At 41.0% G+C, this 17286-nt stretch overlaps 1 protein-coding gene across 5 annotated transcripts in view; it reads left to right on the top strand.

The window, feature by feature from the left end:
* The window catches only part of CEMIP2 (cell migration inducing hyaluronidase 2), an 87074-nt gene that overhangs the window by 60036 nt on the left and 9752 nt on the right, over positions 1–17286 (top strand). For all 5 annotated transcript variants that reach the window (XM_075931705.1, XM_006137830.4, XM_006137832.4 and 2 more), the window contains exons 8-17: positions 1401–1610; positions 2008–2213; positions 2647–2716; positions 3972–4100; positions 5605–5693; positions 8853–8984; positions 9637–9672; positions 10256–10411; positions 13517–13694; positions 16713–16928. In XM_075931705.1, coding sequence (XP_075787820.1) covers positions 1401–1610; positions 2008–2213; positions 2647–2716; positions 3972–4100; positions 5605–5693; positions 8853–8984; positions 9637–9672; positions 10256–10411; positions 13517–13694; positions 16713–16928 — 1422 coding nt within the window. The remainder of the gene's footprint in view (positions 1–1400; positions 1611–2007; positions 2214–2646; positions 2717–3971; positions 4101–5604; positions 5694–8852; positions 8985–9636; positions 9673–10255; positions 10412–13516; positions 13695–16712; positions 16929–17286) is intronic.

Here is a 17286-nt window from a genome sequence, read left to right as displayed (position 1 = left end):
CCAATACCTAGCTGTGTATTAGCTGATTACACAATTTAATGTGGAATTCCATAATACTGAGAGAGCTGCCCATCATCATTTAACAAAAGAACAATCCAACTGTTGTATCGAAAACTGCAAAGTTATTGTTCAGCTATGTTTATACAACAGATTTTACATGGTACCACTGTAGCCGTGCTGCTGTCAGGTCTCCTGTGTGCTAGCTCTGTGGTGACAGGAGAGCACTCTCCAACCCCCAACTAAACTGTGGCCAATGAGCAGCAGTAGCAATGTGGCAGAAGAGAATCTCCCGCTGACATAACGTTGTCCACAACAAGGCTTTGGGTCTTGAAACTGATGTTGATCAGGGCTGTGAAAAAACATCCCCCGCTCTGACTGACGTAAATTTTACAGATAAACGTGCTAGTGTAGATACAGCCTTACATAGTGACTTCCTTCCTTAGGGCTGGCCACATGTGAGCTTGCATAGCTGGGCTTTGTTTTAGTTTAGTGTTTCATTTTGCTGCAGAAAGAATTCTGAGTCCTTTTCAATCCTCACTTGTGAGATTCATGGGAATGATTATTGAATGCTTTTTATTCAAATTTAAAAAAAATAAATGATTGGATTGTCCCTGATGGAGAATTGTTTGGGAAATTGAGTAATTGAACAGTTTTAACAGAAGTTTACTAGAAATTTAAACTATTTTTTCCAAGGAATGTTGAAATAATAAAATACAAATCTAGAAGTCTTCTAGCTTTGGGAATTCCCTTATTATGAGAGTTCAGATTTTGCCCTTTGCTTATAGTAACCATAAAGGATCAGTTTTAAGGGTCATATTAATACTAGATTTTTATCATCTCTCAAAGGCTCTGTGTGCACAAAAAGTTTCACCACGTTAATTCTATTTCTAATCTGTGCAATCCCATTGTATAGATTCTTTAATTAACCAGTTTGAATGTCCATATGACTGCACATGTTTAATTAAATCAATTTCTAAACCAATTTAATTAAATCAATATAGTTTTTGTGTTTACGAGGACATGGTTTTTCTTGTTTGAATACCATTTTGCTGACTGTGTAAAAAAAAAAAAAAAAAAAAAAAGTGTAATTTTTGAGAATTTCAGTAAGAGCCATTTAAAATTTACTGACTTGCTATAGCAATAAAATTTCTCATGAAACATTTTGTTTTGGTAACATGAACATTTTGCTTACGTGCATGTCTCTTGTTTAAAAGTTACCAATTCATAGATTTCGATATAAACCAAAGCATGAAAGTTTGTCCAAACTGATTTTTGTAATATTTCACTGAACCTGTGTGTGCCTAGAGGAAATCCGTTCACTGTGGCTTCAAATTTACAGTTTGACCAATTTAAAAGTACTGTATAACTAATCATTCAGTTGTTTCTTCTTCTTACTCCAGATTTTGAAGAATTTCACCTCTGTTCATCTTTCCCATGTGGAATTGACACAAATGGGCCAGCAGCTGATAGGAAGTTATCCTGTTCACTTCCACTTGTGTGGAGATGTGGATGAGAAAGGAGGTTACAGCTTCAGGACTTATTTGGAAGGCCTTGCCATTCATCATTGCTTCTCCAGATGTGTGACAATTCATGCAACTAATGGCTTGTTGGTAGGTGCCACGGGAGAGATGCCATTTCAAATTGTTCGAAAGTAAATGTTACAAAGCACAGTCAGTGTGAAAATATATTTATTCAATTTTTTTTGGTTTAAGTGGACATGACATGACTAACACAGTCAATACATAATTACCAGGTGGAAACAGTGACTTGTGACAAATCTTGGTCTTTCTAATTGGATGTGAAGAGCTTCGCAGTCAGCTAACGTCTTCAGGGAAAAGCAGTAGCTCTCTGGGGAACAAATAAAACTTGACATTTGACTTAGCCATTATGGCTGATATTGAAACTTCATTTTGCATTTATGCCAAGATAGTAAAACTAAACAGTGCTTGTCAAATTAATCTCAATGAATGCTATTGCTACTGACATAATGAACATGCATTTTTGCAGATAAAGGACACCATTGGTTATGACACACTGGGCCACTGTTTCTTCATAGAGGACGGCATTGAACAGAGAAATATTCTGTTCCACAACCTTGGCCTAGTCACCAAACCAGGCACTCTTCTTCCCACAGACAGGAATAGCACCATGTGTATGGCTATTAAGGATAAAGTATATGGCAATTATGTTCCAGTGCCAGCCACAGACTGCATGTGAGTATCTGGCTAAGAGAAGAAAATCAAACTAGTTGCAATAATTAAAGTTCTGAAAATCTGTTGTTGCTCTACAGATAGGCAAGATTTTTGTTATGGAGGCTAATGAAGGTGGACAGCTTTCTTCATGTTTTCTTACTTGAAAATTATGAAGATTTGCTTTGTCAAATTAGCATTTAGCTGATTTGCTCAGGGCTGCCCAGGGCGGGGAGGGGGAAGTGGGGCAGTTTGCCCCAGGCCCCTATGAGAATGTCTGAGGTCTGAGACAGGGAGTGCCAGGAAGGGGACCCCAAAATTGCTTTGCCCCAGGCCTCCTGAATCCTCTGGGCGGCCCTGGATTTGCTAGATGTGAGTGCTAAGTTTTCAGTAGGCATTAGAGGGTTACCATGCTTAGCTTCTGAATTGTTTATTGTTTCTGAATAATATATTGCAGGGCTACTTCAACATTCTGGATTGCTCATCCCAACAATCATCTTATAAATAATGCAGCAGCAGGTTCGCAGGTGAGATACATAGACATTTTTTGATAGAAACTATTTCAGGTAACTAAGGCATGCACTGTTATAAAGATAGGCATTTCAGTGTTTCACATGTGTTTTTATGTTTAGAAGTACAGTGGTATTATATATACAAGTGTCCCTTCTAAATGGGCATTGACAGATACTGAACATTTGTCCTAAACAGAAGATAATTATTTCTTTTGTGACAGTGAGTGTATATAGTGAATCAATTGTGAATAAGGGATCTTATGAATGCATCCATGCTGAAGTTAAGGCTTCGATATTTTCTGTAGTTTATATTGTTAGCATGCTGTGTGCCTACTGTTCAGAGCTTGAAATCTGGTCATACTAGAAGATGTACCCTGCTTTGCTCAGGCCCTCCAGGGCAGAGGGCTGGCAGCATGGGTAGGTGCAGGGCCTAGGGGTGGATGTGGGGAGGGCTGAGTGGTGGAGGTTAGGGAGCAGAAGGCAGGGTTCAGGCCAGGGGGCTCTCAGGCCAGAGGGTTGGGGGGAAGGGGCTCATCAGGGCTGCCAGCTGAGCTGCCACCCCTCCTGCTCCTTGTAGTACCTTGCTCTGGCCACCAGCGGGTCTTTTCCGGTGATGACTGGGGGGATGGGGTTTGTGGCCTCGCCATGGCCCCGGCGCCAGTGGTACTTCTCTGGAGTGGCGTGGCTGCTGGCTGGCAGGGCAGTCTTCTCAATTTTTTTTTAAATTTCTTAGGATTTTTTTTGTCAGTGTCATTATATCTTGATATGGGTAGAGTGATAAGCAATTCACAAAAGACAACTGGAAAATATTTTGTATATCTACAATAAAATGATTTGCCTAGTTAGATGAACAAAATATGACTGAGTATGTGGAAATATAACGTCACTGAAATACAAAAAGCTGTGGGGGTTTTTTTCCTTGTGACTTTGACTTCAGACTTGAAATGTACAAAATTAGGGGATCTTTCTGACTAAAATATTTCTTTTTCTGCATAACTTGTAATGAGATCTATACTGCTTTTGTTGTTGTTGTTGTTGTTGCTGCAAATTTGTAGTTCTAACATAGAGCTCTTTTTTTAAAGACATGATCTAATGTGGAATTTATTGCAAAAGGATGTTGGTTGTGTTGGTGTTTGACCCCGTGTAAATTTGTTTTAAAATGCTTTTGATTTGTTGGAGATAGCAGTAGAGCAGTAATGATGATTTAACATATTAATGCTAGACAGTTCATTATCATTTTTAAAACATGTTCTCACCCTTTTCTTTGCAGGATGCAGGAATATGGTATGTATTCCACAAGAATTCTACAGGAGAGTCTCATGATTTATACCTTGAAACCAAAGCAGAGCTTACACCACTAGGCATCTTCTATAACAACAGAGTTCATTCTAATTTTAAGGTAGTGTGGTCATAGTTTAATACCTGACTTCAATAATATTTCAGTATTAAAACCTGCATGACTAAACAAAAAAAATCATATTGGCAAACAGAGGCAAAGCCTGCTCTTCTCGAGATTTGTCATCTAGTATTGCAGCACATAGGATAATCAGATGCTTATGCAATCCCTTGTTGTAATGCTCAGCCCCAAAGTAGTTTTGGTGTTTAATATTCTCTTTTTAATAGGGGAAAAAAAGGGAGGGGGAGAGTTTGTGAAATTACACACCAAAATCTGTACCTTATAGTTTTTTGCATAATGTGCTTACTCAACATTTTGAAGTCCGAGAGTGTTTTAAGGCTGATAATTGGTGTTTTGGAGTGCAATGATCTCGAGAATGCAGGTATATCACAGATCAGGATTGCTATGAATTGGAAATCGTAGTTCATAAACTGTCAGTGACGTAACTTTAGCTTCGCTAACACACTAACTTCAGTAGCTTCTTTGTAGTCTCACAGTATTTGACTTGAGAAGTACGAGGACCATTTCATATGGTAGTTTAGTGTCAGCTCAGATCTGTTGTAGCAGTGGGTCCACACAAGAGTTTCCTGAAACAATTCAAAGTCATTCACCTTAATGTAAATTATCAAACTCTATCTGTCCAAATAAAAATATTGTGTTGTCTACGTTTTATCTTATAAATTTGTAGCGAACTCTTAAAGTCTTTCATTAAAAAGTGTTGTAATTACATGGTAACTGCTCTGCATGGCATTATGTTTTGATTTTTATTAAACCATGTATGCATTTATTTACGCATCTACATTAGCTTAAAGGTGACTTAAGATTTTTCTGGAAGTCAAGTTCTGAACAGTAAATTTTACATACCATATTATTTGGAATTCTATGTTAGAAACTAACTTTCTTCTGACTTTTTTTTTTTTTAATTGTTCTGGTTATATTAATCATTCCTGTTCCAAATAATAGTAACAGTATTACAGCTTAGATGCACAACCTTCTGGGGGCTATATGTTAAAAACAGTACTGTTTGAAAATTGAAGCCAGTTATTGTATTGCCTCAATATTAGAGGTGCTTGAACCAAATCACATGTTCCTATTTAAAGTAAAAATTGGCTGAAGGTAGGGAATATTCTAAGCCAAGACTAAAAGTCCTTCTGAGACAGCTGTTCAGTAAAAGAGTTTATTCAGTTTGAAAATAATTGCTTTCAAATGTGTTTAAACGAAGTCTAAACTATAGTATTTCCATGAACATTTTTCAGTCCTATGAGAGGGGTAAGTAATACTGAGATAGCAGAAATATTTTTCCAGGCTTTCTTGGGAAGAGTATGTTAGATAAGGGAAATGGAGCAGTAAAAGAGAGTACATTTAAAAACTAAAAACTCCGATATCATGCATACAGGACTCACCTGTTTTGTGAACTCCGTTTCAGTTTTATTGCCAAAGATAATTTTGTAAAGCTGTTTCGGACTGGGTCGGGTGAATTATTTGTTTCTTTCCTCACCTGTTTCAGGCTGGCTTATTTATTGATAAAGGTGTAAAAATTACCCATGCTAATGCTGAGGATCCACGGGAATATCTTTGCCTGGACAACAATGCAAGGTAAAAATGTGTTCTTTCAAAGTTATTGTGTGTTGCCTCACTATTAGAGGTGCTTGAACCAAATTACATTTTAGAATAGTTAAGTTCTCAAGGTGGAATCCTTTTCTTTCAAAATATTCATAATATAAGATTAGAAAATGTTTTAAATCTTTGCAAAACATGATGGTTGTCAGATTTGTTGCTATTTTATGTACATAATCCCACATCCACATCAACCCACCCACCAGTTCTTTGAATTAGCAGAGCATTCTGTGTTCTGGGAGTTGGCTGCTCCTTCTGCATACTAGTGCTGAGCTGGCTCTCTTAACTGAAGTGAGTCATTACTTTCAACAGCTCTGAAAAATATTCTCTTATCTGATGTGCAAAGTTGAAAACCTATTAAAGGCTGCTGATTGCTGAACTCCCTGGCTTGTGGCTCAACCGCAGGGCTTGTCTTCACTTCACGGTGGATCGACACTGCAGTGATAGATCCACCAGTGGTTGATTTTATTGTGTCTGCTTAAATGTGATAAATCAAACTCTGAGCACTCTCCCATTGACTCCAATACTCCACCTAAATGAGAAGAGTAGTTGGAGTCAACAGGAGAGCAGTCTCCACTGACTACACTGAACAGAAGACACCACGGTAAATAGGTCGATTTCAGCTACACCGTTTGCATAGCTGAAGTTGCATAGGTTCATTTAATGGGGCTAGTGGTAATGGTGGAAAGTGGTTAGTGTAGACAAGGCCTAAGGCAATGGTTCTCTACCAGGGGTATGAAGAGTCTTCCAGGAGGGGCATCAACTCATCTGGATATTTGCCTAGTTTTACAACAGGCTACCATAAAAAACACTAGCCAGCTCAATACAAGCTTAAAACTTCCTACAGACAATGACTTGTACTTACATTTCATATATAAACAATAGTTCTTTTATTTATAATTATATGATAAAAATTCCTTACTTTCTCATTTTTCAGTAGTAGTGTGCTGAGACACTTTTTTGTATTTTTATGTCTAATTTTTTTTTTTAAGCAAGTAGATTTTAAGTGAGGTGAGACTTGTGGGTGCACAAAGCAAATCAGACTCCTGAAAGGGTTTCAGTAATCTGGAAAGGTTGGGAGCCCATTAGTCTAAAGGACCTAGTTTCAGAGGTACAACTCAATAGCAAGTCAGTTGGAGTTGGACACCCATCTGCTCTTTGTTCCTTTGAAAATCTCCCGCTAAATCATCAGACAGCTTATTGAATATTCAACTCAACAGTGCAACTTGAGAGCATCTATTGGCAGAGTATTAATTGGTTTGGTGTATACATAGACACATTCTCTCCAGAATAGTTCATTCCATGAACGAGTAGTGGAGAGGTTCCTTACAACAGGCTGGCTTGCTATTTTTTCTTGCACTTTAAATAAAATTATACGTATATTAATCACATTTCAAATGAGGAGAAACCAAATGTCCATCTACCTGTACCCTGCTCTAGAATCTAGTAAAATGTCATTAGATAAGAGAACTACAGTAAAACTCCATTGGTCCGGCATCCAATGCTCCGGCATTCCTGATGGTCCAGCACCATCAAGAACCCGGAAGTGCTCTGGCTGCCAGACAATTGGAGCTGCTCTGTGCCCGGCTTCCCCGATTCAGCTGTTGCTGAAACTAACCAGCAGCTGAATGAGGAAGCGGGGGGCAGAGCAGCTGGGGTGCTGCCAGGTTGGTCCCGTAGTGCTGCCCCTTGGGGCTGCGGGACCAACCCGGCAGCACCCCAGCTGCTCTTGGGGATGCCTGGGAAGAGCAGCTGGAGTGCTGCTGGGTTGGCCCCTCAGCGCCAAGGAGCAGCGCTACGGGACCAACCCGGCAGCGCCCCAGCTGCTCTGCCCCAGGCATCCCGATTCAGCCACTGCTGAAACTGACCAGCGGCTGACTCCAGGAAGCCCGGGGAAGAGCTGCTCTACCCCAGGCTTCCTGCAATCAGCCGCTGGTCAGTTTCAGCCGCGGCTGAATCGAGGATGCCTGGGGCAGAGCAGCTGGAGTGCTGCTGGGTTGGTCGCGTAGCGCCGCCCCTTGGTGCTGCGGGTCCAACCTGGCAGCAACCCAGCTGCTTTGTCCAGGTGTCCTCAAGAGCAGCTGGGGTGCTGCCAGGTTGGTCTCGCAGCGCCGAAGGGCGGCACTACCGGACCAACCCGGCAGCACCCCAGCTGCTCTGCCCCAGGCATCCTGGATTCAGTCGCTGCTGAAACTGACCAGCAGCAGCTGAATTGGGGATGCCTGGGGCAGAACCAGACTATCGGAAGGGGGGGGGGGGCATCCCCACCCCACTCCAAACCCCTCATAGCCCCCCCCCTTCCGATAGTCCAGCATATCTGACAATCCGGCACCCCCTGGGTCCTAGCGGTGCCGGATTATCGGAAGTTTACTGTATATCTGTTTGAACTGACCTCTGTTCAGGAAGGGGACAGTTGGACTTTGAGAACATATTTTACTTCAGGCTTTGGAAATGAACCACAGTTCAGAAATCATGACAAAAGGCAGATAAGACCAGTGTGAATGATCAACCAAATAATCATAGCTAGAGATCGGAGACCAGGAAGTACATGAAACCTAATGAAAATATGTTGTAGTCTCACAGGGAACAAAGAGGGGCACGGAAAAACTGAAAAGTGTTTCAGGAACCTTTTAGAGGGGCTAAAACAGAGGGTCCTAGGAAACAAAGTAAGAGATTCTTTACACAGTCAGGAGTGAGTGACATTAAATCCTACTAGAGGAACTTAAAATATTATTCACCTAGAATAACTCAGACATTTCAAGGTGCTGAATAGTATCTCTGTGTCTGGAAACTGAGGGTATGTTTCCATAACAAGGGAAAAATCTGTATTTGGCCCATATCAGCTGACTTGGACTTGCAAAGCTTTTTCATTGCAGTTAGATTTCCAGGCATGGGCTGGAGCCTGCCTCTAGGACATTGTGGAATGTGTTAGGGAGAATTGTGGGGGCACTTACAGTGAAAATAGGGTTCTAGTCTCTCTCCTCTTTCAGCATGGGCCTCAGGCACATTGCAGGAGTTGATTTTTGCCTGTCCAGTACATGCAAATGTTTATCTACCTCATCAGTGTCTGTGCACGTTAACACAGCATAAATCAGATCCCTGTGTCTCAGGTGTTTTTGGTTTTCCTTCTTTTCAAAGGTTTCGACCTCATCAAGGTGCTGACCCTGAAAAGGCCCGAGTTGCTGCTCTGATTGACAGACTAATCGCTTATAAAAACAATGATCATGGGTGTTGGGTCAGAGGAGGGGACATTGTCATTCGGAACTCTGGGTAGGTATCCAAGAGCAAACAATTACCTGCTAGAAAAAGTTTTCCTTGACAACGGTATTAAAGCTAGTATAGAATCATAGAGCTGGAAAAAACCTCAGAAGGTCATCAAGTACAGCCCCCCGCTCTAGGCAGGACCAATAGTAGACATATGAGTTGTCAAATCTGGAAAAGTCTATATTAAAATAGGGTTATGAGAGAGAATATCAGAGCTAAAGCATTGAAGCTTTTTGATTCTCATTTCACACTAGTGGGCTAAAAGTAACCATGCAAGTTTACATGGCCTAATGGGAACCAAACAAGGATTTAAAATTTCATAAAAGAGAAAATGTTCTCGGTTGTCTCAGTTTTAAAAATGTTGACTTTTATTATATCTGAGGTTTCTCTGAAGCTATCATATTGCCACTTAACAAAATGATATAGAAATCCTTATATTGATTAAAAATAAAACACCAGAAATTTGTGAGCGTAATAGCTATGGAACTTTTTTGTAAGTTGAATCTTATCTATGTATGCAAGTAAATTCAGTTTGAAGTGAATCTGTGCTCCTGCCCTTCGAGAAACTAAAATAAAAATTGACATTTAATGTATGTTAAAGTTTTATATTGTATGTACTTTGAAATTGACTTTGTTCAAAAATAATTTTTTCTTGTAGGTTTGCTGACAATGGAATAGGTTTAACTTTTGCCAGGTAAGTATCTTGGTACTGAATTTCATTGCTATGTTCAGTTTTTATAGCTTTAGTTTTGACAGTGTGTTGCCAAAGAATAGGAAGTAGATTTGATATTGGAGCTATTTAGAAACACAAATGTACAAACATTAGAAGTGTGGAAATAAAGATGAGAGGGCGTACATCAAGGAAATGCCTCATCACTTTTGATCCTAGGTCTGTTTCACCTGGGACTCTGATCAGGTCATGATATTAGATAATTAGATGGCATGACCAGAACTCTAAGAAAGCTTACTACACCCTAGCTTTTCACCTTCTATAACTAAAATGTTCTTAACACTGAAAATACAAGTTTTAAAGAGGAGACTGTAGGACAAGGGGAACAAAAGATTTAATACTTAGAATCAACTGTATGTGTATTAATCAGTTACAATTTCTTTTAAAGCTAGAGTTTTTGAAAACAAGGATTAAATTGTATATTGCAATACGCTGGAAAACAAAAGACTTGGTATGCATTGCTTAGATTGAGGTAAATACTAGTTAGAAGTTGTAGGATGCCTAAACTGTAGTGCTGTATCCATAATCTCAGACTTTGTTTTGACAGTGATGGAAGCTTCCCAAAAGATGAAGGTTCCAGCCAGGAAATATCAGAATCTCTGTTTGTTGGTGAGAGCAGGAATTATGGCTTCCAGGGTGGCCAAAACAAATACTCAGGAACTGGAGGAATAGACAATAAAAATCGCACTCTGCCTAGAAATCGGTAAGTGTTTCAGTGAGTAAAACAAAGATGCTTTTTCCAAAATTTACTTTTTCTGTCTGATTGACAATAGCATTAAAAATTTAGAACTAGCATTACATTGCACGGAGTAACAACACCCCCAAGATTAAACATGGCTACTGGTGAGCCTGAGTAGTTTGGAGACTTGATGACAGAACTCTACCACCTTCTGTTTCTGGGCTGGCAGCTTGAATCCAGCCAAGAATAATAATGACTAAAGGCTGTTTAGTCTGATCTGATGGCAGCTTATGTCAAATTAGTCTGAACATCTCTGTTCTGTTTCCAGTGAACAGATGTTCTCATCTCCAAAGCTATTACCATAGTTGGTGCTCATTTGTACCTTCGTTGACCTTCTGTAATGTCTCAGATGTAGGAATGGTCCTTCCAGTGGCACAGTTAGGCACATCAATGTAACACGGGGGGAAATCTTACACTGATGTTGCCCAGTGTTTGGTGAATAAGAGCAGTCGGTTTCCTGGGCAGTCAGGTTTCCTGGGCAGTCAGTTTAGAAGTGTCACAGTTTAAGGCAACTGCACCTATATTCTCCCTCTATGACCTTTCATGGCACCCACTTGGAGGCCTCCAGCTCCTCAGCTGTCTCCTCCTGGATAGAGACCTACTACTTTCCAAGCTGAACAGTTCCTTGTCTTCACTGTTATTCCCAGCAAAAGCGTGTCTGCATAAGCAGGCCTGCTTGCTTTATTACCAGAGACTACTAGCTCCAGAAAGAACAGACAGTTCTTTCTAAGTAAGCATATTTTCTTCTTAAGGTAAAAGCCGAGAACTTTAAAAATAACCAAAATTGTACACGCATGGTAACCAGGTTCAGAGGTCACCCCAACTCTGACCTAGGCTCTGGCACATGATTAATTCTTCAAAACCCACCCAGGGGTCTCCCTGTGGTTTCAAGTTCATGATGTTCGTTGTTCAGGTCTTAGTGCCTTGGTTAGCCAAGGTCCTTCCAATCATTCCCTAAAGATTGTCACCCTCTGTAGACCAAAGATTTTGTCCATTTGATGGGTCCAGTACCAAGCCTATGAGTTAGTTTAATGTTCTTTACCAATAGGCTTTCCTATCTCTGTGGTCTCTAGACAATTATATGTACTTTTAAAGAGGCCATAAATAGGTAATCAGCCGGCCACTGGGTCCCCTCTCTTAGGATGAAGCTTCAAAGGACTGGTAACTGAAGGGTTACATTAACATACGCCCTTCTTATGAGTGCATGCAACCTCACAATAACTCAAAAGCAATTATATTTTTAATACAATGGAGCCCAAAAGTATTAAAGTTAATTCAATTTGGTTTGTCCAGCATATTTCAGAAAACTGCCAGCTGTTATGAACAGTACTATACAAGTTTCTTTCTACCTAGTCCAAAATAAACCATCAGCACAAAACAAATTGTGGGGTGATTTACTGTGTGAAAACTGTGTTATAATTTGCCTGCAAACAGTAATGGGGTTTAAAAAAAAAACTGGGAGTCCTTTACTAATAGGCTTTGTCTACACTGCCAGTTTTGCAGCAGAAAATACACTAATGAGGAACTCATTAGCATGAGTCACGACATCATTAGCATATTTTCTGCAGTGTAGCCACTTCCGTTTTGCACAAAAAACCCTTTTGCGCAAGATCCTTATGCCTCCTGGAGAGTCCCTCATTAGCACATTTTCTGATGCAAAACTGGCAGTGTAGACACAGCCATAGTGATTATGACAGTTTTTCATTTATTAGTTTGGGTAAAAGCATTTTGATATGTACATTGTGGGGGTTTTTCTTCTCTTTCCTTTTTGAATCTCTCATTTTATGGGAGGTAAAAGATCTCAAATGGAGAGATCCACCTTTTTAAAAGAGTATGTGGCATAGGCTGTACGTGCTGTTGCCATTGATTACCAGCCTTTTAATTGCTATTGCTTATCTAAAAAATTGTGAAACTTCATAGTGAAATGTTAGTGACAAGAAAATAGAATACAAAAATTAAAACTCCTCCTATGGCATATTATCAGTTGATTTTGCTATGCTTTTAAGTAACTAATTGAATTGCGTCTTCAAATGCATGTTTCTATATGCAGTATCATGAACTGTAACGCTTAGGCATTACAAGAGCAGTAAGTCCAATGGGGTTTGAAACAATTGGGAAGGGGGGAAATGAGTCTGTCTGGGGGGATTTTGAGTGGCTTGCTTGTGTAGCCAGTGCCGTTACCCTCTCTGTGTCAGACAACTTCCACTTCCTCAGAGCTTGTCTTGGGAGACTTACACACTCACTGCCAGATGGCACCCTTTGCCTCACTTAAGAAAGGAACAGATATAAGGCAGATCGTGCACTAGGTAGTTCTGTGCCACTGAGCCAATTGATGGGGAGAAGTTGAGATGGTCCGGAAGCCTAAAGCCTTCGTGCCAACTGCTGATAGATACACCAGTGCCATTGGATTGCTGTCTGCCCAAGTGTGTTGGACTCTGAATTGGGCATTTCTGGCACAGGGGTCTCATTGCATCCTAAAAGGGGGTAGGCAAAGGGGACGATTTGGGTGGGTTCCAGGCATCTTGGGTCCCTTTGCTAGTTTTAGAATATGGGATCTTACCCGTAAGTTAATAGTGGAGGCAAGACCATTTGTATAGTGTCCCACTTTACAAATCATTGTCTTAGCCCCAGGGACGCAAAAAAGCGATTAATTAGGTAACTGTGTAACCGGTTAAAAATCTTAGTGGTTACATAGTTACACACTGCAGACTCCTGGGAGTGGAGCTAGTGTGTGCCAGAAGCGGGCTTTGAAGCCAGCTCCTGGTGCATACTGGCTCCTGCCTGCTGCCCCACTCCGATGAAACCAGCTGCCACCCAGTGATATAGAGACAGAAGTGCGGGGCAGCCAACTCCCCAGGAGTGGGGCCAGGAGCCAGCATGTAACTATTACGGTAATATGAGCTTATGCTTATCGGTGAACCATTTAAAATGGTTACACCCCTACTTAGCGCTACATTCTGAATGCTTTTGAATGAAGGGAAGGATTTCTTCTCTGGGATATTGAACCAAGACTTCTGACAGGTGGTCCATGCATATATGTGTGTGTATTAAACATACTGTTTTTAACAGGACGTTTCCAATCAGAGGTTTTCAGATTTATGATGGACCCATTCATCTTACTAAATGCACATTCAAAAACTTCGTGCCAACTGCTGATAGATACACCAGTGCCATTGGATTCCTATTGAAAAACCCCTGGCAGATAACACCGAAAAACAACATTTCACTCGTTAAGTTTGATGCACATGTAAGTTTATTGCAAAATTAATTTTCATTAACGGAGGTAGAAAAAAGGAGATTTCATGAAATAGGATGAATTCTGTGTCCAGTGTCCTGTCCCAAGTGTGCTCGGGCCCCACTCCTGAGGAGTCCCCTGCCACTCCCTGCTGCCAGGCAGGGGCTGATCTGACAGGGGAGGCAGTTAAAAAACCAGTTCCCTTCATGGACTGGCTGCCTGTCGCTCCATGCTGCTGCCTCTGATACAGAGGCAGCAGCACAGGGTGATAGTAGCCTCTGTCTGGGGTGGGTCTGAGCTCCTAGATCTGACATGAGGCAGAACTGAGCTGGGCTGCCTGCCCGCCTGGTTCCTAATACACTTTAAATACACAGTCACGGCAGGGGTAGGTGCCGGACCTGGTGCAAGCCAGGACTGAGCTGGGCTGCTGGCCAGCCTGCTAAAAAACTTAACTGGCAAGTGGGATTGGGGGAGGAGGGAGGGAAATGTGTGTAGTCTATAGCATTAACTGATAAGCTCTTGCTTATTGGTTAATTGACTATACTGTTACATCCCAAGGCTGCTACAACAGGCTCCAGAAACATTGAAGAGGTTGGCAAATGAGGAGAGATTAAGCAACTTGTAGGGGACCAGCTTCTCCTGCCTTGGCTTACAGATATTCATTTAGCCTTTTGAGGGTTGAAAACCATTCTTTCCTACATAGTCACATGCCTTTGAACTTCCTGATTTCAGCCAGAAATTATTATACTAAAATCTCATTACAAGAACAGAACTTCTCATTTCTGACCTACCAGGAAAAACAAGAAATCAGTGAGCCTGAGTGTGTGAGATTTTCAGCCCAACGAATTTCCATTCCAAACTTAAATTCAGAGCAGAGCTTTCAAACTATTTTTGAAATGTTCATGTAATTAATTTAGAGTAACCTATTTTCTGTAGCAGGGGTGTAGAATTTTTTTTGGGGGGGGGGGGGGGAAACAAAGGCCACAGACCTGTAGTTGAAGGAGAAACATGCATAAGCAAGAAGCAATAACAAATCCTCACTGATGTGGCCCTTGACTGATAAGCAGGAAAACAAAAAAGGAGACTCGCCTCACTCCTGCAACTCGGGGATCCAGAGTTTCCCTTGCACTCTAGCCTTGGGTAGGAGGGGGCCAAGGCTAAGGGCTTTCTTCCAAGGCCAGATTAACTCTTTTGGGGGCCACTAGGCTCTGGCGTGGGGTCAAAAATGAGAGATTCAGTATAGGAGGGAGCATCTAGGGAGTGGGCTTGAGGTGGAACTGCAGGGTCAGGATGAGTGTTACGGTGCAGAAGAAGGCTGCGGGGAGGGCGGGGGGAGGATCTGGGCAGGAGGTAGGGTACAAGATTGCATTGGAGATGTGGGGTCTGAGTGACGTTTGGCAGGACGGAGGGTGCAGGGGCGGGGTCTGGGTGGCAAGTAGGATGCAGGCGTGGTTGGGGGTGTGGGAGGCAGGGCAAAAGGGGAGTGCTTGAATGGAAGGGGAGGGAGCCCAGTATCAGGGTGCCTATCTGGCACAGTTCCAGGGGGGAGTCCTGGCCAATGGGAGTGACGGGGGTAGAGCCTGAAAACCAGCACAGGGGACAGAGCTTCCCTGCACTGCCATTCCTGGCACAGAACCCGCAGGACTGATGTGGCCTGCAGCTTGCCTCCTTGGTGCACCCCATGCATGGCTGGTATACCTGCCCCAGCTCATCCTGCTGCCTATCTTTATGTGCCGGAACTGGCCTGTGGGCCATAGGTTCTTCATTCCTGCTCTATAGCCAATTGAATTTACAAATATATTATCTTAATGTGGAAACTTTTTTTTTTTTTTTAATTTTGCTTTTTTGGTTACTCCGGTTACAAGAGCTACTTAAATCACTAAATTCTAATATAGAATCATGAGGCTTTTCATAGTAAAGGTATTAGGCTGTGTAGTTGCTGACAGAACTGTATAGAGAAACATGAAAGCAAAGACCAGTGCTTCCCACCCCGAGGCAGGCAGTTATGTCAAAGAAAACACATTGCCTGAAGTTTCATAGTATAAACCTTTTTATTTATTTTTAAATAGTCGCTGGCTGAATGTTAAAGCAGTGTTTTTTCAGAATAAGAACAAGAGCAAGTTATACCCAGCGATCACTGACATAAGTGAGTTGTGCCTCCCCTGAGGAAAAGACTTTTTCCTCTAAGAAAAATATTTTTTAAAAAGATATTTGTTAAGATGAAATAAAGCTGCTGTAATCTTGAATGAATAAGATCTATTAGCCTGTGTAATACCTTTTGACACAGAAGCCCTGTATCCTGTGAAATTAGACTGCACGATGCATCAGTAAACATATTGCACGGCAGGGAGATGGATTATATCATCTAGGAGGCTTTTCCATCTCAGAAGTCAGTGAAAGAAACAAGGGTTTGGACACCTTGGACCCCATAATTCCTAGCTTCTGCTGAAGCTAGAAGTTTCAACTCCACTGTCAATTTGCACTGTGGCAGCCCAGGGTTGGATTTGTCCTGATAGTAATTTTGGCTGTTCATAAAACATAAATAAAAAATTACTGTTCCAATAGCAGTTTCTGTTAAGCTAAAGCTCAGTTATGGAAATAGGGAATAGATCAAAAATCAGACTTCAGTTCAGGTAATTAGTGCTTGCTTTTAGCTCAAAGAGAAGTAATTGTGGGTTGGTAATGATAATACCTGGACAAGATTCTTTAAAACCTGAGAGGACAGAAATACTGAATTTGTAGTCATAAATATTAACACAAAATTCTGAAACATCTAGTGATTTAAACTTTCCACTAAAACTTCATGAATTAAATGAACACTGTGCGTGCTATAAAATGCAATTGTTTTGCAAGTTTTTTGTCCTTGTTCGAACAATTTTTTTCTTTTCATAAACCATATCTGACGCCTCATTGTTTTTGTATACATACAGACACACTGATAAACATTTCTAACTTCTACATGGACTACTGAACTCAGTGGCTTTATGAGAGAGACTTAACAGGAATGTTTCACTTATCTTTTATGGTCAGGTTTCTCTGAAAGTCTTCTTTGGTAAACCTGGTCCCTGGTTTGAAGACAGTGAGATGGATGGCGACAAGAACTCAATATTCCATGACGTAGATGGTTCTGTGACTGAATACAAGGACACTTATGTTGGCAGAATGGATAATTTCCTGATCCAACATCCAAAATGCATTAATGTGTCACAGTGGAATGGTGTGATCTGCAGTGGGACTTTTGCACAGGTTGGAACGGTTTCAGTTCTTTGTGTAGTCTGTATTTTATATATATTGACATGATTTGAAGAAAAACACATTAAAACCATGAAATGGCGTTCCTCTTTATTTTATGCTTGCTGTGTCTTCTGAACAGCTTGCTGTTGAGGGATGGGATGGGATTCTAATAGCATAAGTAATAAAGCAAATCTTTATGCAGTGCATTGACTTGCCCTTTTCTATACACTGCAATCCTGTTGACCAAAACATTTAAGTATAGGGACTTTCTTACTCTTATAATTCTGTTTTGGTAATAACATTAAAATATGAAATAGAGTTTTCTAAATACAACCCCTTTTGCTGAGATCTATTTCTAAACTATCATAGA

The sequence above is a fragment of the Pelodiscus sinensis genome, chromosome 6 (genome assembly GCF_049634645.1).
Source record: "Pelodiscus sinensis isolate JC-2024 chromosome 6, ASM4963464v1, whole genome shotgun sequence".
NCBI classification, from domain to species: domain Eukaryota; kingdom Metazoa; phylum Chordata; order Testudines; family Trionychidae; genus Pelodiscus; species Pelodiscus sinensis.
The sequence above is the reverse complement of the archived record's forward strand: the minus strand, read 5'-3'. Positions and strand labels throughout refer to the sequence as shown.